General features: G+C 31.7%; 1 protein-coding gene across 1 annotated transcript; it reads left to right on the top strand.

Annotated features, from left to right (window-relative positions):
- Positions 1 to 3: 3 nt before the first annotated feature.
- On the top strand, positions 4 to 26,313 carry LOC134701898 (serine/threonine-protein kinase Chk2-like). Its single transcript, XM_063563006.1, has 16 exons — positions 4 to 190; positions 2,230 to 2,354; positions 5,442 to 5,520; positions 6,385 to 6,450; positions 9,499 to 9,589; positions 10,914 to 11,022; positions 12,401 to 12,454; positions 13,388 to 13,452; positions 14,310 to 14,409; positions 16,861 to 16,899; positions 18,716 to 18,763; positions 19,843 to 20,006; positions 21,126 to 21,241; positions 21,640 to 21,725; positions 22,741 to 22,815; positions 23,434 to 26,313. The coding sequence occupies exons 1-16, from the start codon at positions 70 to 72 to the stop codon at positions 23,533 to 23,535; spliced, it is 1,440 nt and encodes a 479-aa protein (XP_063419076.1). The 5' UTR covers positions 4 to 69; the 3' UTR covers positions 23,536 to 26,313.
- Positions 26,314 to 26,536: the final 223 nt, after the last annotated feature.

Raw genomic sequence — 26,536 nt, 5'->3', positions numbered from 1 at the left:
ATGATTTAGATGATGCGCATGTGTGTTGCCGGTCCGCTTGTGCAACTGTAAACAGAAAATTTTAAGACGATGGATAATATGCAAACAGTCCCTTCGGATTTCATTGATGGAGTTGACAGCGAAGAAAATGATGACAATGAAGAAGTGTGGGGGAGAATGTTTCCACTTGGATCAAGTTTTATTGCAGTCGGTAAAAAACATGCATAAAAATCGTACATGTTTTTTTTTATTTGTTTCTAACTCTGCCTCTGGTATATGGTTCATCTTAACAATGAGTAACAATAATTGTATTTTCATCTCTCAAAATGATTCTAATTTATCTCAAATGGTTGGTTGTTTTACAAAAAATAACTGCCAACATGAAGCTTATGCCATCTTCGCTAGCCAAGGGTTACGATCCACTTTCGCTCTCTTCACCCTTGGCGGATTGAGACAACATTTGTGATTAACAATGTTACACCATCTATCGGTAGATAAAAATCACGCCCATTCCGAATACTTTATTTTTGACCAATGGTAGCACTTGAACTCTTCAAGTTGGAGGTAAAAACACGGTAGCGTCTAGATTTTACACGCTTGGTAAAGCCGGGAATGAAAATATACGTCAACATTCATGCATTTGTGCATGAAACATACTCAGGAACTTCTATTGGACGAATAAAAACATTCAAGTTGTCACTAAATATAGTCGTATGTTTAGCATGTTTAGGGATGTAAAGACTTGTTGCACAATAAACACGTGGTAATCGTGGTGATCATGTTATATGCGCTTTTTTATTGGATGCAGCCAGTTTTGACTGCAACCAATAAAAATCCTTACCTTGTGTCTCCGAAATTTTATCTCAATCCGCCAAGGGTGAAGAGAGCGGGAGTGGATCGTAACCCTTGGCTAGTGAAGATGAGCTTATGCATACTTTTGTAATGGTTGATTTTAAAAACAAATCCTTAGATTATCAGCAGTGGCCGATTCAGAACTTGCTGACTGATTTAAAAGGGGGGGGTGCTGCTTCAGTGATTCCTTATATAATCAAACAAATTTTTCCCATGAAAGAGGGAGGCTGATTTGGGTATATTCATAAAATTTCCGATTTTGAACTTTAACTGGACTTGCTACCGGAAGTGGTTGTTTCCTTGGCATACTTTGATAACAAGCACGATCTGTAGTTATACACTTATGCTTTAGGTTTACCCTGTTTATCAAGGTTTCAGTCCTCATAACTCCCTCAAAGGTTAGCCCACCCCTTCAAAAACCCAATTTTGTCCTATTTCAATTTTTGAAGTTTGTAAACAGTATTTGAGCTCAAAATGAACATTTAAAGTGAGAACCATGACAATCAATAGTGTAAGATTGAGGAAACATGCATACACTTCGAATTAAATGGCATTACGATGATTCCAAATGTAGAGAGTGCCATTGGTGCCATATAAGGGTGGTATGGGTATGGCCTTGATATTACGGCCCCCACATGGCAAGGGTTACTAAATTGAAATTATTAAAAAAAATATATTGATGTTTCTACTGTAATTGGGGACTTTGTCCTCATATTATAAGTTATATGGTCCGCTACTGACCCCCTACGGATCCATAGAGGGTTAGTAAAATCCATAGGGGGTGAGGCCGGAGGCCGAGTCCCCTATGAATTTTATTCACCCTCTATGGATCCGTAGGGGGTCAGTAGTTAACCGTATAACGAATTTATCGTACGCTGGACTTTTTCTGCTGCGTTTTGTTGAAAAATAATCAAAGAAACACAACAACATTAAAGATGACGTCACCGTTACCGCGTCACGAACCCCCTATGAAATTTACTAACCCCCTACGGTCTCATAGGGGGTCACCACGTGACGGCGTTAAACCAATCACAACGTGATAATTTAGCGGCGGTATGATAATATATGTAGTGTTCAGTAACGCATCTGAGACTACAGACTACATGTTGGTAATCTCTTAAAAGCAATAATCAAATTGTATTTTGTTAATAATCAGGCTGCAGGCCTAGGACACAGACAATTCTACTATACAGTACAACCTGTGACATCCTCTTAGTTATGTCCACCCTCTTGTATGGTCAACATCCAATGGTGGACATTTATTGGGGTATTCAATCTTGAGATGGGGGTCATAAAACATAGCATAATTTCATCTTGTTTAAAAGAATTTTGAGTAGAAATGGCAAAAAGTTGATTAAAAAATATTTAAAATTTTATTAATAAAGTTCTTTTTTTCAGATTTAACAAAAGAGGAATACTGCTTTGGACGTGGAGAGAACTGTGATATTCCTTTTAACACGGCAAATGCTAAGAAACACCAGTGTTTCCAGGCCTATAGTAAAGTACATTTTAAACTGATTCGGGTAAGATATTCCTTCAGCTGAACATTTTAAAATGATTTGTGTAAAAATCCTTATATTGCAAGTCTAATAATAATAATTAAAGTAAATATAAAAAAGAAAATGGGGTATGATTGTCAATGAGACAACTCTTCACAAGATACCAAATGATGCTAAAATTGTAGACTTACAGGTCAATGTATGGCTTTCAACAATGACCAAAGTCTGTACCCGCATTTTCAACTGATTTAGGTAGGAAACAGCAGTGTTATGATGCCTATAAAAAACTAAGTACATTTTTAGCTTACATGACTAAGTGGGATAAGGAGCTCATGAGTATAGTTTAGTACATTTATTTTAAACTGAAACAAAAGAAAAAAACAGTGTTTCCAAGTCTATAGTACATGTAGTACAGTAGATTTTAAACTGATACAGATAAAAAAAAAAAAGCACCAGTGTTTCCAGCCTACAGTATAGTATATTAAACTGGCCAGATGAATACCTGTGACAATCCTTTAAGGAATTTCAGGAAGTCCGTAACATATTCATCATGTTCACAGGGCTCACACTACTTCAGAATTATAGGGAGAAGTGACTTCTCTTTTTGAAACTGATAGGGAGAAGTGGTGAGATTTGAAAGAGAAGTACTCTTTCGTGCGGTGCGCTACAATGTTTGGATTATACTATAGCATATAGTATAAAGGGTCATATGTAAATAATGTTCTTTTTATAATGTTCAATTCATATCTGAGTATACAATTAAAGCAACATTTCAAATTAAAAGTTGTTAAGTTTTACTCAGGTTCTTGTGAGCAACTACCAATTAAATATTTAGTATCTAGCACTAAAAAAAATATTTTTTTATCTTAAAAGGGTTAAGAAATTATAATATATCAATTACAATTTAATTCAAAACTATCTTGTGTTTTTCATTAAAAAAAAAAATGTTATTAAGCTGGGCCATAATATATATTGATAATAGTATAATAGTCATGATAGTCTCAGAGTTAAACAACTTTAATCAATAGTTTGAAACAATCCATAAAAAATATAGAGAATTATATACACCAATCAATTAGATGTAACCAAAAGTCTTTTAATTCGTGTGGAATACGTAATTTTCCCCTTTGGGATCAATATTCTTCTGTCAGCTGTTCCATCCGTGCGTCTGTAGTAATTATTGTAAAAGTACGGATTTTGGTCATAGCTGGTCCGGTTGAGATCCGTAGTTTAGAAATCGGTCAATGGCGGTCAATGGCGAACGAATGCAAGAAAATTTACAAAAATAAACGATGTTTGACAAGTTATTTGGAAGGGAACATTACGTTTTTAATGCAATAAATGGATTAAACACTTACTGGAGGCAACTTGTATCACGTTTAAATGAAGAAACAAACTTATTTTGCCGCCGAAATATAGGTTGATGTACGTTTTCGAGTAACAAGCACCAGAACTAGCGGAAATGCACGAAGTGATAACAAGTTGTATTTTTATCAAATAACCTGCTACAGACTTCAAAGACTATGCTTCAACCCCTTTTCTTAAGATAATGAATCGTCTATGTCTAAATTTCTTTAATATCAATAAAACATTGATGTTTCATCAACTTGGTAAAAATTGAAAATGTCCGATGACGGAAGCGACTGAAAGCGACTATTGTCAAGAACAGGGCGACTTCTCTTCGCTTTTGGGGGTCGGGGAAAGCGAAGTGACGGTCGGGAAAGCGACTTCTTCGCCCACTTCGCCTGGTAGCGTGAGCCCTGGTTCATCAGGCTGGAATATGATGTTTACCTAAAAAATAAAATTACAAAAAATACTGAACTCAGAGGAAAATTCTAAAAGGAAAGTCCATAAGTAAAATAAAATGCTTTAACATGTTAAACACATCAAACGAATTGATAACAACTGTCATCATGGTCATATTCCTGACTTATAATTAGTACAGGCATTTTCTTATGTAGAAAATGGTGAATTGAACCTGCTATATTGCTAGATAAAGGTGTCATACCACCAATTACTCCCTCAAATTTAGAACGTATGTGAAAGTAGGCCTACTCGGACAAAAATAGTGCATTTGATGTCATTGTTTACTTTAACTAACCAACAAATTGGCAGAAATGAAACTTTTGGTGAAAGAGAAATATGTTAAGAACATTTTGAGCTAAAATTTACTTGTTTATGAGTTTGCATTCAAAATTGAGGATTAATGCACTCCATAGTATACTAATTTAAGATTTCCAGAAAACCAGGGGTTATTTTTAGCGGTACCTCTATTCGGAAGACCTTTTCTTTTTTATATGATTTTAAACACCTGTTGAAAATTGGCATGTAGAAAGCTGATACATGTGCGATTCAGGATATACCTGGTTTCTATGAAGTTAAACTTCAGGTAACATATTTAGAAAGATGTGAAAATTGTAAAATTTGGTTGAACAGATAGGGACTTTTAATTGGTGGTATGACACCTAAACCTTTCACTTATATGCCAGTCTCATACATGTATAATTCCTTTATACATGCTATATTGATGATGTGTGAGCAAATCAGACATTATTGGTAAAAATGTCAAAAATAGGGTTTCAGCAGTTAACATTGTGTTATATCTTAACAACTATGAAAACAACAAATAAATCACCTACAAAAAAACTAAAAAGAATATATACCATTGATTGAGTGAGAAAGCAAGGATTTAGTAAATGAATATGGAAAATGAAGAATCATATTTTCTATGGTTTGTGATACAAATCACCCTTATTTTTTGACTTAAAGAATAACTGTAATATTTTTTCTGTCTATGAAGAAATAACATAAAAAAAATTATGCACACTGAAAAACCTGCGTAGTGGGTTATTTGACAGTGTGCACCAATTTTTTTATGTTATTTCGAATAGACAGAAAAAATATTAGTCATTTCTTATAATTTAATTCTAAATTCCATTCTAAACCGTAGAAAACCATAAAAAACGTTGATGACGTCACGTTCACATGACTAAATAATGTCTATGGGCTCATAACAAAATATATCAGCCAATCAGAAGATGTGTTACATCCAAAATTAAATTACACTCTGTTATACATTGTTATAGGTGTTGATTTATATATATATTGTAGAAAAAAACAAGTACTGGTGTTCATGTATTCTTGGAAGATTCAAGCAGTAATGGTACTTTTGTGAATGGGGAAAAAGTTGGTAAGTCATTTAACACACCCAATGACCTCAGAAATTGTTAGACCAAGACAAATATATTCTGTGTTTCTGGGTGTTAACCTACAAGTGGAAAGATTTGTTTTGTTATATTTCATTTATAATAAAAAAATCATGGCCAAGTTCAACAATATTATTGCTAAAAAAATAAATTTTAAAGCAAATATTTAAAATAACTTCAAAATTTAAATTTATTTTGATAATTTATGATGAATTTCATTTAGTTCTTAAGGTCAAAGGTTGATCTCTAACTAAAAAAAATTATCAGCAAACCAGAAAAAAGTATATGCATCTTATCAATTGAACCCCAAATTTGAAAATTTAAGGGACTGTTAAAACTGCTCAATTTTACAAGTAAATTTTGGGAGAAAAATAAACAGGAAATTATTCAAGTGTAACCGGAGAGCAAGTATCTACTTTACAAATTCATATCGTCACCACCGGGATTCGTACCCAGGTTGTCTGGGTGACAGTCAGTGCGTGAACCCACTTAGCCAAAGAATCGATTCCCTAGCTCAGTTGATTGAGACTAGCTATATACGTTCTACCTGTACTAAGGGGAAGCAACCCCGCTACACAAGGATTATGAAAAAATTAGAATCTTTCAAATTTTAAAAAAAGATATGACTTTAAAAAACAGGTAAATATAACATTTTCAAGTAAACATCAGCATGTTTGTTATACCCCGGACTGTATGTATTATGCCATTGTTTATACTTTAAGATGTGTAACATGTAACTTATCATATTTCAGAGTGGTGTATTACTTGACTGTGTTTAAAGCAGCATACATATATTGATAAGAATTGAGAAATTTCACAAACATTTAATGTTATCTATTTAATTTCAGGTAAAGGAAACAAGCAGGTTTTATCCAATAATGATGAAATAGCTCTGGCATTGAAAAATAATAAAGGTATATACATGTATCAAGGGGTTTCCCTGGATTAATTTCTTTTTCATCACCTCTTAAATTACAGATATTGAATATAATAAACAAGTAATATGTCGAAAAATGAAAATCTAAGAAAATTGTGATTCAATGCACAAGTTCCCAATACCATTTTTTGTCACATCCACTTTGTATTGAACATGTTGAATACACAGTATTCCTGTTAATTTTGATAGAAATATTATATTATTTACCACTGTATACAGGCTATTTAGTTTTTATTTTAATTAGGGCCCCGACTAAAATTCGGGTTGCCCCATAGTGATCAGTCTGTCCGTCCTTCTGTCCGTCCGTCCGTCTGTCCGTCCGTCCGTAACACTTTAACTTTGTGTCCGCTCCATATCTAGAAAACCATTATGATTTCATACTTTATACTTTACATGTTTATTAACCACCACCAGAGGGCGTGTCATGATGTATGTACAACTTTCTAGGTCAAAGGTCAAGGTAAAAAAACTGGTTTCAGTTGACAACCCTGTGTCCTGTGGTGATGATCATGTCCGCTCTATATCTTGAGAACCCTTATGATTTCAAAGTTTATGCATGACATCCATTTTAACCATTACCAGAGGGTGTGTCATGATGTATGTACAACTTTCTAGGTCAAAGGTCAAGGTCAAAAACTTTGGTTTCAGTTGACAACCCCGTGTCCTGTGATGAAGATCGTGTCCGCTACATATCTAGATAACCGTTCTGATTTTATACTTAATACTTAACATGTTTATTAACCAACACCAGAGGGTGTGTCATGATGTATGTACAACTGCCTAGTTTAAAGGTCAAGGTCAAAAACTTTGGTTTCAGTTGACAACCCTGTGTCCTGTGGTAAAGATCGTGTCCGCTCCATATCTGGATAACCTTTATGATTTCAAAGTTTATACTTGACATCCATTTTAACCACCATCAGAGGGCGTGTCATGATGTATGTACAACTTCCTAGGTCAAACGTCAAGGTAAAAAAACCTTTGGTTTTAGTTGACAACCCTGTGTCCTGAGTTGAAGATTGTGTCCGCTCTATATCTTGGGAACCGTTTTGATTTCAAATATTATACTTGACATCCATTTTAACCAACACCAGAGGGTGTGTCATGATGTATGTACAATTTCCTAGGTCAAAGGTCTGTCTGTCTGTTGGTGTGTCCATTGCTTACAATTTTGATTCACACTATATTTATTTACCCAACGTTATTGACAGTGGGGCCCACAGAGATGGCTTCCATCTCAATGATATCTAGTTCAAAATGTATTACATTTGTACATCTTTTGATTATAACAGTCTTCTTCTTCTATATGTATAAACTTCCAATTATGGAACACCTCTGCATCGGATATTATCCAGAAGGGAGTTAATTAAAACTTATAATGTATGCACTAAAAGTTTTCCACAAATAACATACAAAAATTTAGATTCACTGTAAATGGATAAAATTTAGACTATTAAAGGACTGATAAAATAATTTACGCAATTAAAAGGTAAAATATCTAGGCCTTTATTTATTTTTAAGAGTTACATGAGTAAATAGTATGATAAAATTGAGAAAGGAAATGGTGAATATGTCAAAGCGACAACCACCCGACCATAGAGCAGACAACAGCCAAAGGCAACCAATGGGTCTTCAATGTAGCGAGAATTCCTGCACCCGTAGGTGTCCTTCAGCTGGCCCCTAAAAATATGCATAATAGTACAGTGATAATTGGCGTCATACTAAACTCCGAATTATACACAAGAAACTAAAATTTAAAATCATACAAGACTAACAAAGGCCAGAGGCTCCTGACTTGGGACAGGCGCAAAATTGCGGCGGGGTTAAACATGTTTATGAGATCTCAACCCTCCCCCTATACCACTAGCCAATGTAGAAAAGTAAAAGAATAACAATACGCACATTAAAATTCAGTTCAAGATAGAAGTCCAAGTCCGATGTCAAATGATGTAACAAAAGAAAATAGATAAAATGACAATAATACATAAATAACAACAGACTACTAGCAGTTAACTGACATGCCAGCTCCAGACCTCAATTAAACTGATTGAAAGATTATGTCTTCATCATATGAATATCAGGTACAATCCCTCCCGTTAGGGGTTTAGTATCATACTATCATAAAATATATGAGAAGAACATAACCCGTGTCATGCCAACAACTGTTTTTTTAGAAATAAATGTGTTTAGTTCCGATGCAAGACCCTATCAGTGAATCAATGTTAAAGCCAAAATATGCAATCTTTAATGACCTGACAACAGTATCGTAACTATATCCCCTTTTAATAAGTCTATTTAAAGGTTTTGTTAGTTTCTGAGGAGAATACTGACATTTTTGTGCTTTATAAAGAATATTTCCATAAAAAAATTGGATGTGAAATACCTGAACGTATAAGATGTCTGCATGTTGAGTTATATTTACGAATTATTTCCTTATACTGGTGATAAAATTTAGTAAATGTTTTGACCAGTTTGTGATATCTAAAACCCTGGTGTAATAATTTTTCAGTAATACATAAATTTCTCTCGCTAAAATCTAATAGGTTGTTACATACACGAGCGAATCATACAAGTTGAGATATATAAACACCATAAGATGGTGACAAGGGAACGTCACCATCTAAAAATGGATAATTAACAATAGGAAATGAAAAATCATCTCTTTTATCATAAATTTTTGTATTAAGCTTCCTGTTTATGATATAGATATCAAGATCTAGGAAAGGGCAGTGGTCATTGTTATCATTAGCTTTATTTAAAGTAAGTTCTACAGGATAAATTTCTTTAGTATACATACTGAAGTCGTCATTATTGAGAGCCAATATATCATCCAAATATCTAAAAGTATTGTTAAATTTTTGTATCAAATGTTGTTTTGATGGGTCTTTGCTAATTTAGTCATAAATTGTAACTCATAACAATACAAAAACAGGTCCGCAATAAGTGGTGCATAAGTGGTGAACTTTTATATACATTTGCCCTAAAAGGTAAATATAGTTTTCAAAGTTTTCTATTTGTTCTGTTTTAGCATTCATGTATCTAGATCTGAGTATAGATGAAGAAGCTGGACTTCCCGATCAAATTAAAGAAAAATATACATTAACAAAAACATTAGGCAGGTATGTATTAAAAGGTTAATGGATCAATTCAGTAGGTCAGTTTAATATAGAAAGAAAATTATAAACCAAGACGACCCATTCACAAGATTAAGCACAAAGACCATACAAATGCTATGACCGCCTTCAATCAATATCACAGATTGAGCAAATTATAAACCAATAATATAAGTTATATGGTTCGCTACTGACCCCATACGGATCCATAGAGGGTTAGTAAAGTTCATAGGGGTGAGGCCGGAGGCCAAGTCCCCTATGAATTTTATTCACCCTCTATGGATCCGTAGGGGGTCAGTAGTTAACCGTATAACGAATTTATCGGACGCTGGACGTTTTCTGCGGCGTTTTGTTGAAAAATAAACAATGAAACACAACAACATTAATAGATGACGTCGCCATTAACGCGTCACGAACCCCATATGAAACTTACTAACCCCATACGGTCTCATAGAGGGTCACCACGTGACGGCGTTTAACCAATCTCAATGTGATAATTCATCTGTGATCCGATAAGACCCATTCACAAGACTAAGCACAAAGCTTACGGCGTATATATATTCTCAAAGACCATATAAGTTTTATGACTGCCTTCAGTCATTATCACAGATTGAGCATTTTGCTAGGATAGATCAAGATGTGACACTGGAAGGGGAGCATTTTATAGATATAAGAAGATGTGGCATGATTGCCAATTAGACAACTCTTCAATCAAGTCATAATTTGTAAAAGTAAACCATTAATAGGCATTATTGGTCAAAGTACGGTCTTTAACACAGAGACTTGGCTCACACCGAGCACTGAACAGCAAAATATAAAGGGCTCCCAAATGACTAGGGTAAAACCATGTAAACAGGATAACGAACAGTCTATATTAATCTATATATAAAACAAAACAAGAAACAATAAACTCTTATCATGCTTATGAACAATGATGTTTATATATAGAATCTTTAAGATTCTCCAGTTGTCTATATTTGTACCATCAGATAATATAAAAAGACATCTGGAGGTCAACATACAATAGTTGACAAACAGTAACGATAAACAGGTGTTTTTACAGCTATAAATTGTTTGAAATTAAAAAAAATAAATAAACAGAGACTATCAAACATCTGCTCAATCTCAACTTCTGTATTGTAATAATAATAGAAATAGAAATAAAATAATGAACTGTATAGTGTAAACTCAGTACAATTAAATAGTTTTTAAAATTACAATTCGTTGTAGAAGACTAGAAGTATACAGAATATTGAATTCATGCATCTGTTAATAAAGAAATTAATTTAAAGTAGTTTATGTGATTTATTCTTGAATTATTTTTTTACAGGGGTGCATGTGGAGAGGTCAAGTTAGCATTTAAAAAGGGAACATGTGAAAAGTTTGCGGTAAAAATTATATCAAAGAAAAAGTTTTCCATTGGTGGCAAACATCAAGTTGTAAGTTTCATTTACTGACTGTACAAGAGCAAACAAGGTCTCTAAAAACACTCCTCATCATTTAGTGAATCAGAACTAATTATAGCCCCGCTTTAAAAAGTGGGGGGGGGGGGTAAACTGTTTTACCTCTGTCTGTCCTTCCATCAGTCCGTCAGTCAGTCCGTCCATCCGTCCGTCCATCCCATGAATATTTTTCGTCGCATTTTTCTCAGGAACTACAATACAAGGATTTCTGAAATTTGGTTTCAGGGTTTATCTAAGTCAGCTATACTGTGTGATGCGTTTTCAGATTCATCACTCGACAACTTCCTGTTTACCGAACACTTGCATATTTTTACACTATTACTATTATCCACTTGCGGCAGGGGTATCATCAGTGAGCAGTAGGTCGCAGTTTCACTTGTTATTCCTGGTTCACTCAGAGGAGAAGTTATCAAGCTTGCTTTCCTCAAGTGTAAAACTGTACGACGGAGGGGACAAAGACCAGATATAGAAAGATATACATAAAATTGGGTTTTTCTTGATATATATGTAGATATCTTAAAATATCAGCTGATCAACCCTATGTGAAGATTTTTAGCTCATGACCCTGCGCTCACTTGCCCAAAAAAGTTCACTGTGTGGCTCATATTTAGGATATCAAAACGTAGAAAACCTGATAATCTATACATCTTGTAACAGCCTTCAATATTATCATGATTACAATTAGTATACAAACACTTAAAGGTGGTAGCTAACACTACAGGGAGATCACTCTGTAAAAATCACCTGACCGTTTTAATCATGTTGTAGTGTTAAGGAAATATTAAGCTTCTCAATGATCAAAATTAGGGTTAATAGTCAAAACGCTATATAACCAGTGTAATTTTTCTGAAAAGTGGTTGGTTCCAATTTTTAAAAATTTTTATATTTTTGTCAAATGGTCAAAGTTAACGTTTTGCCATCATTTTATGAAAATTAAACAAGCCAAATTAATTTTAGCCAAGGTGTTGGGTACCATCTTAAATAAATCATTTTGCTTATTGGCAATTTAACTCAAATAAATTATTTCAGAGCAAAATGTGTAATTTTGCTGAAAAAAAGGAATTCTATTTTTTCTGTATTAATCAGTCCAAATTTCAATATTGGACAACTACTGTGGATTCATTTATTTTCTTGGATTGAGGAAAACTTATATGTTTGTTGATATTTAGTTTTGTGGTTTTGGAGAAATCTGCATACAAGCCTATAGAAAATTTGGTATTCGTTGAACATTTAATTTCGTGGTTCATCTGTTCCCACAAAATCCACAAAAATTGGTATCCAACGAACAATAATGAATCTACAGTATGTGAGAATTATGAAACAAATGTTAATAGGAATATATATTATATTGTAGAATCTAAGTAATCAAGTTATGACGGAAGTAAAAATACTGAAAGCATTACGACATGTAAGTACTAACAATATTAAAAACATTTTATACTGGTCAGCTATCAACAATCAATGTACGCTAGCAAATAAAAAATCATAGAATTTTATATAGAAGATGTTGGACAAACATCAATGCTACATGGATCCAGACACAATATAAACAAAAGAAGATGTGGTATGATTGCCAATGAGACAACTATCCACAAAAGACCAAAATGACACAAACATTAACAACTATAGGTCACTGTACGGCCTTCAACAATGAGTAAAGCCCATACCGCATAGTCAGCTATAAAAGTGTTTTTTTCACTAAGATTCCAAAACCTTGTGAAAATCACGTTTAACTGTAGCAATTGATGTCATGTTGTTATTATCTTCTTTACAGCTTATTTCCTAATGCATGTAGAGCAAAACTTTGGTTAGCTTGCTTGCTTTGATTGTATATTGTACAATCATATTAGGATAACAACCAATTAAATTCAAATATAAAATATACAAGTTAAACTTATGCCTATACATATTGTTTCAAGATGTCAATCTTATTTTCAAAGCTTGCATAAACAACTATACACACAAAGCAAGCAAGCCAACCAAAGTTTTACTTTGCAAGCATTAGGAAATCAGCTGTTATTAGATTGTCACATCAGCACTAAATGGCTTTATTTGATTTCATGGTTTTGCAAAAGTCTGCATATATACATGACTATAGTAAATTTGTTATTCGTTGTACATTTAATTTCTTAGATCAACCGTAACAACAAAATCTATAAAAATTGGTATCACATGAAAAGAACGAATCTGCAGTAAACAAATATTTCAAAACCTTTTGTAAAACCTGTGTAGAGAACAAGCTAATTATTTATTTGCCATTTTTCAGCCCTGTATAATTGGTATAGAAGATGTTATAAACCTTTTAGAGTCAGCTTATAAATATATTTTTTTTGATTTTCAGCCATGTATAATTGGTATAGAAGACGTTATTGACCTACCAGATGTTTTATATATAGTTTTAGAATTGTACGTATATTTTAGATTTCCGAATATCTTTATGTATATGTATTATTTATGATCACTCCAATCTTGTACAGATATTTATAGATTCTCGTTAGTCATATCAGCGAGATAGATTTTCTTGCCTAAGTCTGTGCGTTGAAATTGAGATTACCAATGATAATTTTTTTATCGCTATTTTTCGTTTGACGATGTTGTTTATTTCATGACAATGGCATGTGTGCCCTTAGTTTCTATCGTTAATCTTCATATCACTCTACTGTGCTGAGAATGGAAATAGCAGTCAGTAAGATCAAAGGATATTTTTTTTAAATAGCAATAAAAAGAGAATATCGTACAGCTTTGAAGATCACACCCATATCAATATTAAACACCAATATAGTCTTCAGTGTAGGGTTGATAGGATGCTTGATATTGATAAGTCCACACATACTGTAAACTTACTTAGTTCGCGGATACTTAATTTCACGTTTTACAATTTCTAGTCCTCTTCCCGGCTACTTAATTTCGCGATTTTCTTATCTTCTTGATGTTGTTTGATAGCCATATTAGTGCAACAAACATTTAACTTTTTTCAACACTATTATACATTGACCCTTTAAACAAATTATACTTTCTAAGTTTAAATGCAGTATGAATGTTTTATACAAATGAATACTTGATGTAATCACATCATTTTATTAGTATAAAAAGAAGTAAACAAAAATAATGAATTAAAAATATGACGATTACTAGTATATGGATTTTCCAAAATGTCTTTTAAAAAAAATTTGTTTTCTGAATGTCTTTATATTAAGTAAACTGAATTTTAATTGGAGGTAATTTTATAGTCTTCTATATACTTATTCTGTTTTCTTTTACAGAGTAGAAGGCGGTGAATTATTTGATAAAGTTGTTAGTATAGGGCAGTATGATGAACCAACGGCTAAATTATTATTTTATCAGATTATTCATGCTGTAAAGGTAATTTGTTTGCATAATAGATATAGGAAGATGTGGTGTGAGTGCCAATAATGTCTAGTTCGCCCGTATATTGAATTCAAATTGAATTTGAATAGAAAGTGTATCTAATAGGCTAATTGCATTCACACACTCTTCCTTTTTAATCGAATTGATTTGAATTGGCTTATTCCAATCAACCAATTTGTAATAGAAATCAGTTTTTGTTGATACAAAAGTTGATTAAAAGTTAACGTCATTTGGACAGTATAGCAAATTTAACGTGCATTGCAATTTGAATTAGAAGTTACATTTGAACGGAAAATGTTTTGTATGTGAATCAAACTAATTCAAACTAGCTAATGCTAATGGAATTGGAATTACATGTGAAGGCAGCATAAAACAGCAGATCAATTGAAGCAATTTAGGGATATTGCCTTGATTTAAGCTAACCAATTCTGTGATTTAAAAGGAACATGTTTCTCGTTTCTCGTTTGGTTTATATAGATTAGACCGTTGGTTTTCCCGTTTGAATGGTTTTACACTAGTAATTTTGGGGCCCTTTATAGCTTGTTGTTCGGTGTGAGCCAAGGCTCCGTGTTGAAGGCCGTACTTTAACCTATAATGGTTTAATTTTTAAATTGTTATTTGGATGGAGAGTTGTCTCATTGGCACTCACACCACATCTTCCTATATCTATTATGGTTGTAAAGGAGCACAAGCGTCTCCTAAAAAGACATTTTTTTTCCAGATAACAATTACAAATTATCCATCCAATGCTGTTTTTTGAATGTGTTCATTAAAAAGTCTGGATTTTGTTCCACTTGGCTATTTAACTGCTATAATTTTATTGTTGTTTAAATATTTAATACTTTTAATAAAACATCATAGTTTAAGCTACATCCTTATCCAAAAAAAGACATTTGACTTCTCTAACACTTATCAGCCTCTTCATATAAGTTATCTTGTAGAAAATATGTTTAGTGCAAGGATTCGGAAATTTTTTCACCTAATTTCGGTCATTTTCAAACAACTTAAAAGTTGATGCCCCTTTTCAAAAGATGATTGCCAAAATCACATTACTGCATGAGACTCATTATTAGTATGCTCATACTCGATCGTCATGTTCGTAGCATCAACAAACTTGTTTCACTGTTGCATCGCATTTACTGCATGATTTGTCCTACCATTTTCCAAAAATCGATCAAGGGCAATTAAGGGAAGGCAACAGTTTAAAAATAAAATGATTTTAATGACTCAAAACGATAATATTCTCAGTTATCGCTTACGTTTCTTTCGATTCTGAAGTCAAAATTCAAACCGGATGTACTCCGACAATACTAATACGAACAATTCCGGACTCATTTCCGGGATTAGTTTTGTTTATCCAAATCACAGGAAATCATCGGCTTTTTAATATTTTACCTTTCATAGTGTAAGAATATTAATTAAAATAGTTGCACTAGCTTTATTTAGGATGAAATTATTTTAAATTTACGATTAATTGTCTAAATCTGTGGAAGAGAATTTCAAGCATGCGTATTACATAGTAAACAAAGCACGTGTGTCAGAAGTAAAAAAAAAAAAAAATTCTACAAAATTAAACAAGTTTTAATTTGATTTTAAATCATAATTGACAATTGTCTGACCTGTTGAGTAATTAAATAATGCAGCCAGTTCGTATGGAATTTTTATTTCTTTATAATAATAGTTTGGAGCCTGTGATTAATTGCCAGGTGTGAATTAAAAACACAGGTAAAGAGATTAGCAATCTTTAGCCAATAGCTCCCCGGAGGCATTGTTAATATAGTTATTAGGAGGGCCCTCAGGATTATAACACTTTATTGAAGTGGCATTTTAATTGCAGGAAGTCGATAACAAAACAAAAATATGTTTGACAGTCGATCTCAACGAAATGACCGAAATTATTAATGTTGAAAAATAAAATTTGACCTAAATCCCAATTAAAAGTTTAGGACATTATAGTTTCAGTTTAGGACATGACTGGCAAATATGACCGTTTCCGGACCCTTGGTTTAGTGTTAAGACTTTGGCCCTTATTTCAATAGGGGTGGACCCTTGGTGGCCAAGTGGTCTTAGTAGTTCTGTAATTACTAGCCAGTCAACATTGAATTTGTGAGTTTGAACTCCAATCTTAATTAAATATGATTGTCAGTTTTTCAAATGTCTTGGAGCCAAACAAATAACTTTATCAAAATTTTTCTGTAAATTAATTTCATTTTTTTTTTTTTAAATTTACAGTCAATTTTATATGAATTTGGTTCAATATACTTTATTCTTTCTTAAAAATTAGTTTTAAAACAAACAAACAAGTATTAGTGACACAGAATTAAAATATTTTGATGAATTTGTAATAATGTTCCAACTATTTTTAGTAAACTTTTTGCCAAATTATTTCTAGTGTACCTTTTGACAAACTATTTCTGGTATACTGTTTGTTAATTTTTTTTTCAGTATTTACATGATCAAGGAATTACCCATAGAGATTTAAAGGTAATTATAGATTGAAACCAGAAGGGAATATATAGTTAAAGACAAGAGATCTTGACGTTAAATTTTCTTTATTTTCTTACTTCACCAAGTCATTTTACCCACATGCTAAGAACAGAAACAGGGAATGTGTCAAAAGAGAACAATACATCCAGAGAGCCAAAAAAAAACTTAAGACTGTCCATGGGTCTTCTACACAGCGCATCAATAGAGGCATGCTTTAGCTGTCCCAAAAACAAAAATGTGTACTAGTCAGACATCACACAAAGCTCAGAAACTCATAAATGAATCCAATTAAAAAAAACATACAAGACTAACAAAGCCCAGAGGTTTCTGACTTCCAACAGGTTCAAAAATGTTGTTTTTCACTTTTTTTGATAAATATTTTTTATGCCCCACCTACGATAGGAGAGGGGCATTATGTTTTCTGGTCTGTGCGTCCATCCGTCTGTTTGTCCATCTGTTCGTTCATCCGTCTGTTGGTTCGTCCGTTCGTCTGTCTGTCCCCCTTCAGGTTTAAGTTTTTGGTCAAGGTAGTTTTTGATGAAGTTGAAGTCCAATCGACTTCAAACTTAGTACACATGTTCCCTATGATATGATCTTTCTAATTTTAATGCCAAATTAGAGTTTTTACCCCAATTTCAAGGTCCACTGAACATGGAAAATGATTATGCGAGTGGGGCATTCGTGTACTGAGGACACATTCTTAATTTTTGTCATATGTCAATGGTACAGAACACTGACTCTTAAAAAGCAAAGGTTATCTACTTATCAACATACAATTAGGAGATCACTGTAAAATATTAAGATCTGAAGTTATCAATTGAAGAGTTAATTGTTTCAAATTAAGCTTACTGTCTTAAATGAGTAAAATTGAGAATGGAAATGGGAAATGTATCAAAGAGACAACAACCTGACCATAGAAAAAGCAACAGCGGAAGGTCACCAACAGGTCTTCAATGTAACAAGAAATTCCCACACCTAAAGGTGTCCTTCAGCTGGCCCCTAAACAAATATATACTAGTTCAGTGATAATGAACGCCATACTAATTTCCAAATTGTACACAAGAAACTAAAATTAAAATAATACAAGACTAACAAATTAGTTTGTTGTTTGTTTATACATGTTATATAGGTGTGCTTTCCTGTTGTCAAATAGATCCGACATTTCATGTAATCTTTTTGTACATTTAACCATCCATTGCTATGCTGTGTGTGCTCTGACAAGAGTTACTACAAGGAAAACTTGAAAGACATTATATATCTACCTTATGATTTATGTCCCTCCATCATTCATAATTATACAAAATAAGTATGGTAATTTTGATTGGTTTTGTTATTAATACACACAAGTTTGCATGTCAAAATAAAAAAAAAAATTAAAATGTTGCAAAATTGAATTCATTTTAATGATGGAATCTCAAAATCATCTATTGTATGAAAATATTCAGTAGTTTATGTTTTTTAAAAGCTGTTCTCTCTGCTACAAGGTGCTAGTGATATATTATTAAGGTGGTACCCAACACTTTCACTAAAATTAATTTGGCTCATTCAATTTTCATAAAATTTTGACAATGTATTTACTTTGACCCTTAAACAAAAATATAAAAATTTCAAAAATTTTAAACCAACCGTTTTGTCAGAAAAATTACACTGGTTATATAGCAGTTTGAAAAACATCAATTTTGATCATTGAGAAGCTTAATATTCCCCTTACAACACAACGTAATTAAAATGTTTCACTGACTTAACAATGTTATCTCCCTGTAGTGTTAGGTACCACCTTAAATGTTATAGATATATTTCAATTTTGTTGCAGCCAGAGAACATATTACTTGCCACAGATGCCAATGAAACATTGATCAAGGTTAGTATCCAGAAATTTAGACTGCAGAATATACCAAAGGGGTGATTAAAATTCATATGTTGAAGAGACCACACTCTTCATAACACTGCACTGAAAACTAAAGACTGAAATATTAGTACTCCAAAATCTAAGGGTGAATTGCATGCACTGGAAGGGTATTTATAATAAGCCATTGAACAAAGGAGTAGGTCCGGTAAGGGCTGATTTTGGCCTCAATTTTCAAGTTCATCTGACGAAATATTTTAGACACTTTAAACACTTAAGTGTCTATTTCAATTCATTTAATTAGTTTTGGTGAAAGATTTTAACTGATTAAGTCATTACAAAAGCTCTGATTCAAGCTTAAATATGAAAAATCTATCAAATTTGCCAAAAATCGTCACTTTTCAGATGGTTTTTGTCAAAAATGAAAGTGGCCACATCCATGTTCATCCTCAACCTTTATATATGTTATGTATTATCATAAAATACAACTAACATTTCAATATTAAGGATGAACACGAATGCGGCCACTTTTTTTTAACACGAAAACCGTCTAAAATTTAACTAAAATGCTAGAATTGTGAAGATTTCAGTAATTTAGCATGACTTAATGGTGCTAGTACCCGATATTTGTGCATTGTTTTGTCAAAAACAGCCCATATTTATGTAACAGAAGCATTCTACTGTCTAATAAATAACTTAAGGCTTACATTTTGTAAAACATCTATATTTTGGGACCAAAAAGAGGGGTCTTACTGGACCTACTCCTTTTCATGAGTAAAAACAAAATATTACTATAAGTCATTCATATGTAAGAAAATCTTTCCTGATTTTGATATATAACACAAATTTTAAAATCATAAAATTAAATTGCCATCAGAGTTCAAGTTCAAATATTGTATTATAATACTCACCCAGTCACATTATTTGCAATAATAAAATTCTAGAAATAATTAATGAATTTACAGTATTCAATTAATATATTGATTCAAGCAGTAAATACTCAAGGTAAAAGTTGAATTTAAAAAAATCGATTTGTAGCAAAGCAAAAGTGAATCATCTTGTCAGTAGAAAATTTATATTTGCATATGTTACAGGTTACAGATTTTGGTTTATCAAAGTTTGTTGATGCAGGGTCTATCATGAAGACATTTTGTGGAACACCGACATATCTAGCACCAGAAATTCTTATCACAGCTGGAAGTGGGCAGTACACAAAGGCTATAGACTGTTGGAGCTTAGGAGTTATATTATTTATATGGTAAGGCTAATATTAAATTAAGAGGATGTGGTATGATTGCCAATGAGACAACTCTGCAAAAGAGACCAAATGACAACATAATTGATACCATATGGTGTTCAACAATGAATAAAACCTATACTTTATAGTCATCTATAAAAGGTCAGAAAATGACAAATGAAAAATAATTCAATCGTGAAAACTGAAGGCTAGCAAGCTCCACTACACATAGCTAGGAAAACTTTATTTGGTAAAATCTACGTTTTATGAAGGCCAAGCTTAAAATACAATACAGTTATCTCCTACTTACACCATGCCTTTAGCTCACCTGGCCCGGAGTCGTAACCTTTTACAAAAATCTTCTCAAAAACTACAAGGCCAAATTAAACCAAACTTGGCCACAATCATCATTGAGGTATCTAGTTTAAAAATGTGTCAGGTGACTCAGCCAAATAACCAAGATGACTGCCATGGCTAAAAATAGAACATAGGGTAAAATGTAGATTTTGGCTTATATCTCTGAAACCAAAGCATTTAGAGCAAATCTGACATGGGTTTAAATTGTTTACCAGGTCAAGATCTATCTGCCCTGAAATATTTAGATGAATCAGGATATTGTTGTCGGGTTGCTGCCCCTGAATTGGTTATTTTAAGTAAATTTTGCAGCTTTTGGTAATTATCTTGAATATTATTATAGATAGAGATATACTGTAAACAGCAATAATGTACTGCAAAGTAAGAGCTACAAATAAGTCAAACATGACAAAAGTGGTCAATAGACCCCATAAGGAGTTATTGCCTTTAATCATGTTAATAGTAAATTTTTCACAATTTTCATAAATTTTGTAAATTTTTACTGTCACATTCTGGACCAATTTCATTATAGATGGAGATAATATTAAGCAGCAAGATAACTCAGTAAAGTAAGATCTACAAACACATCACCATCTCCAAAAAACAATTTTGTCATGAATCCATCTGTGTCCTTTGTTTGATATGTTATACCAAGGTGAGCAACACAGGCTCTTTAGAGCCTCTAGTTTTTATAAACTGTTGTTTCAATAGTTTAGAAATATAAAAGATTATAGGAATTTAGATCCATATTTCAAAAACGTTAAAAGTAGGTTTTATATTTTACAGTATATCAGGGTACCCTCCATTTTCTGATGAAAGAAAGGACATGGATCTACCCAAACAGATTCTCGGTGGACATTTTACATTCCCTAAACAGTACTGGAGCAATATATCAGAAGATGGTAATTAAATCTTTATTTGTAATGCTGCCTTACATAAGATACATATCCAAGAATTTAATTAGAGAAAAATATTCAACAGTTGCCCATGATGATAGAAAACTAGTATTCCTGGAAGTTTATGAAATTTGGACACAAAATTGTTATATGATAACTTGCAACTGTCTTTTAAAGTTATGAAACTTGGACACAAGATATTTTAAGTTAATGGGCACTTTATGATAACCCTTCTAAGGTTGTGCTTTTTCTAAGATCAATAACTTTTCAAAAATTTATTGAGTTAATAGTTTTGACCGAAGCTTTTTAATAATGGTTAAAAGACAGTAAGAATCCAACTTATTCATTGTAGAAATCTTTTGTATTGTAAAAAATATCTAATTTATGATTTTTTTTCCTTTCAGCAATTGATCTTATTAAGAAACTTATGACTGTAGATGTGAAGAAAAGAATTGTCTTAAGTGATGCAATAAATCACCCATGGTTCAAGGTCAGTTGAGAAAACTAAAAATTGCTTTAAATTATTAAAATTTGCAATGGACTCATGTAAGACAAAAAATATTCAGGAATAAGTTGCCATAAATTGCCATGACTCTAAAACCAAATGCATATGATATTAAATCACAGATTTGAAAAAAGTCTACATAAGATGACCAGAATTTAATTTCCTGAACTAATTTATTTAATTCACTGTTACAATATATGATAATTAACTCTGAACAACTATCAGACAAGTGTTATATCGCTGAATAGCATGGATGTATCCCAACATTTGATCACCGATAATTTTAAATTATCAGTGAGATAATTTTAAATTATCAGTGAAGCTATTGATTCAATTTAATGAAGTTTGATGCAGGAAAGTAATTTAAAAACTGTAGGACTTTCATTTTTAATGCGGAAATTTATGAGATTTTATCATGTTTATAAATTATCCAAAAAACGTAAAGCCTTAAATTACAAGGGGAGATAAATCAAAGCTTTGAATAGTAAGGGGAGATAATTCAGTGTTTATATTCTGTTACAACCAAAAACCTATAAGTAAACATTGAAATTTAAATGTCTTTAAAATGATAAAAAATAGTTTTTTTATATGTAATTCCTTTTTATTTTGATTCTGTATATTTCTAAAATATTTCGATACGGAGGTATCCAACTCTAAAATTTCTACTTTTCAGAATTCTAAATTAAACACAATTCTTTTGATATTGCATATATCAATTATTTGATTAAGAATTCAATGCTTTTTTTGTAAATATTTTTGGGTAGCAGAGCATTGACTGAAGTACATTTGATTTTGTATGAAGCATGGAATACACAATTTCTATCAAGTTTTTTTTTTTTTAACTCTGCACTTTATTGTGTCATCATGAATTTTACATTTCATTTTGAAATGAAGGTTGATTTCAGAATGAAGTGAGATTCCTGTTAGCCAATCATAATAATGTATTATAATGAGATATACATGTATAGTATTTATTAACTGGTAAGATTTTATTTAACAGGATGAAGACATGTTGAGTAAAGCCAGAGATTTAATGTATCCTGATTCTGATGGAATGATCCCTCCTATAGGCACTGTATGTATAATGGTATATTTACTAAATTTATATCAATATGACTTGTATTACTTTTTCACTTTGCCTTTGAGCCCTTTTTAATGTATCTGGAAATAATTTACTTTTTATTATTTGTTGTTGTTGATAGAATTACTTTTATTATAAGAGCACCAAATTATACTTATTATTCTTTTAAACTAAGTATGAGTTTTGAGGTGTAATATTATGCAATAATCTGACTTTCAAAAATTACAAATTTAAGAGATAAGAAATCTAAAGACACCTAAGTCTTAACTCAAAATGTTTAAAATGGACAATTGAAATTCTTAAATCAAAGAGAAACCAACAAAACCACAGCACAATTAAGGTCTAAGCAACACAAACCCTTCCAGAAACTGAAAGAGATCACCAGTGCTCCAGAAGAGTAGGAAGATCACACTTCATATGTGGCAATTATCATGCTGCTAGCCATAAATACAAATTTGGCGTGAAGTCTCATTTTGCGTTTCACAATATATTGAGGGTGAAAAACAGTATTGGGGCTAGAACACAATAGAAAAATTAGCCAACAAATTCTACCTTTATTAATTATGTAATTTCAATTTTAGTAATTCAATGTTTTGTGGGTTTTTTTTTCAGCCTGGTCAGAAAAAGCGTGGTCTAGAGGAAGCAGAGGAACCTTGCCCAAAAAGAACAATATCCACAGAGACAATCACACCTCCAGAAACACCCACTCCATGAACAACCAATGAAATCTCCAAATAGTGCTGACTGACATCATTCACTATAAAGCCAAGATACAGTTGTGTAAATTATGTCCACTCATTTGAGATCGGTTTGATATTATGATGGAACAAAATACTGAACAAAAGGTTGTCAGTAGACTGTACTTATAAATATTCGTTTTTTTTTAAAGATACTTCAGGGGAGACAACTACCCATGAATTGAACTTAAATGATTTAATGGGAAACTCTTAATTGCATTTTAAGTGGGGCTGCATATTTTAATTTGTTTGCTTTCAGATCTTTTCTTTTTTAATTGAGATTTATTCTGTTCAAGTTATCTGAGAATTGTTCAGTAACTCACTCAAAATGAAACAGTAAAATAAACTTTCTGCCTTTTAAATGGGAGATCTTTGAATTTTCTTCAGCACATTTTGGGGAGGGTGAAATTGTATTATATTTCTCAGGATGTACATGTACTTATATTTTACTTGCACTGTTACAACAGTTGATTTTATCTTTTCATTTTTGAAGATTGGATGTTTATTCACTACATAGCTATTTTTTAATAGTTCAAAAATATTTTTTTTGACTGCTATCTATACAGAATTTTATTTTTATTTTCTGTATCCTCATATTTGGTATAAATCTATATTACATGTACTTGTTAATGATTTCAAAGTTTAGATATAAAATAGTAAAATTATTGTTTGAATGTTAATGAGTTAACATTTGAAAAGGGATTTTTTTACTACAGCGTTAACCTGTATATTGCCATGTTTTGTTTTTTTGTCAAAGGCAGCTTATTTTGTTTAAAGTAGAGTTGTCTAGTTATAATAGTAAATCCATGTAGTAGATATAGATTACTTTTTATAAAAGTTTGTGATAATTGTTACCCTTTGATTGTCTTTTTGAACAAATTTAGTCCCTCTTGTGGACATTGTATTACTTGCAAATATTTTTCATACTCCTTCCTAATGAATTAAGTTTTCTTTATTTTTTTTTCTTAAAATTGTCAGATAGTCTTGGGGAAAGTATTCTCTAAAATTCTTAATTTATTGAGAAATATGCTATTCTAATAAGACAAATATCACAGATTTTGTTGATGAAATAAACCTGAAAAGTGTTATGTTAGAAAAATCTATAACACAAAATGGGAGATAACTCTGATCAAATATAATAATTGTTATAATAAGATGAAATGTTTATAATTTTCAAAAAATATTTTTTCCTTAAACCTTGAAAGCTACATATAGTGTTCAAATTTTTGTGTGTAAGCATTTTTTTAAAGATTTTTATAGATTGAAGTGTGACCTCAGAATTTTGTATTGATATATTCAGATTTATGGCATTTATGTACAGATTTTGTAAATATTTTTATGCTGCACTCATTATTATGACTAGGGGAGTTTTTAACGACCTAGACTATTTATGAAGGTCTGGCACGCTAGAAAATACTAAAGGTATGCGAGATGATAATGAATCTAATTTTATGAATGTGTTATGAATGAACTTCATTACTGTTCATTTTTTTAAGCTAAATGTTTGTTTTTGTTCCTGGAAAAGTGAGAGAATTTTTTTTATCTGCATAGAGCATTACATGGTATCAACCAATTAAATGTACCTAAATCTTTTACTAAGAATATCTGAATAGTCCCAAGATAAAAAGTTATTTAGATTACACCAATAAAGATATGGTGAGTGTGGAATGGGCATTTCTGTAATAAAACTGAGACAAGTCGGTAAAAGTTCAAACTTTAGAGGAATAAAAATACAATGCTGGAAAAATACATCATATTAGGAAATTAAAAGACATTCTCCACAAGTTTATACAAATATTCTAATGAAGATTTATTTGAGGAAAAATGAAGTTAAATTTGAATATTTAAATTGAATTTTTAAATTTCAATAAAGTTGAATGTCTTAAAATAATGATGGATACAAAAAAATCGTTATTTTTAAAAAAAAAATTATAAAACACTGGATGTTTCTTGTTTTTGTACATATATATCAAATTTGAAATTCTTTTTGCAAACTATTTGTATATAAATTTTTAGTCTTTAAATGAAAGTAATTTTTGAAAGAAAGAATTTATGAAATATGCAAAATGTGATTATGTGAAAGACCTCCACAGAGACTTGTACAATCACTGCCTTCTTTTTTTTTTAGTCAAAGAGGAGATTCTTTTACATTACTTGCATGTTTATCTGTTTAACTTAGTACAAAAAAATATATTTTTTGCAACAAGATTTGTATATTTATAAATTCTATGGGAAGTCTCCTAACAGTCAGTTGTTGTCAAAATACAGTTTTCAGGTTAGCATAGTAAATACAGCCATTTACAATTAATTTAATTTTGAATGGAACACAACTTATGATTGGCTAAAATTTATTGTCTGATAGACATAATTTTGTCATGTTACTGTGATATCAAAAGTTTTTTCATGATTTTCTCTTTTCCTTTTAAAAAAAATTGTTTGACATTTTTCAACAGGAGAACAAGACTTTTATTGCTTATATTTGATGGCAATCAATGTTAAAATCCATTAAGAAAAAAAATTGATTAGAAATCTCCAAATATTTCTCAAACTGAATTGAATTAAAATTTGAGATGAAATTTTTGTAGAATGAGGAGGGGGGGGATGGATATACAACTAATAGTTTCATAATTTTGTATACATTAGGTAAATGTGCAAAGATATATAGAAGTTTGGTATTATTCACTTTATTGTTTAAGTGGTTGTGTAGTAAATTGTTCTATGAAATATTAGTACAAAGTAAAGAATGAAAGTAAAACCTAGTTTTGTTTTGTATGGGATACACCTTATTACTAATCCCCGCTGACCCGGTTGCTTGAACTTTTGACGCATACAACAATAACTTTTCCATTGTGGCATCAGATGTTTTGTTTTATGACGTCAAAATTTTAAGGGAACCTGTGTGATACCCAGTAAAAAAAAAATAGCGGTAAGGTGTATTGTCAAACTGTACCAAATTTGCAATATTACATGGAAAAGAA

The sequence above is a fragment of the Mytilus trossulus genome, unplaced genomic scaffold (genome assembly GCF_036588685.1).
Source record: "Mytilus trossulus isolate FHL-02 unplaced genomic scaffold, PNRI_Mtr1.1.1.hap1 h1tg000373l__unscaffolded, whole genome shotgun sequence".
In the NCBI taxonomy this organism is placed as follows: Eukaryota; Metazoa; Mollusca; class Bivalvia; order Mytilida; family Mytilidae; genus Mytilus; species Mytilus trossulus.
This window is presented reverse-complemented; position numbering and strand designations above follow the sequence as displayed.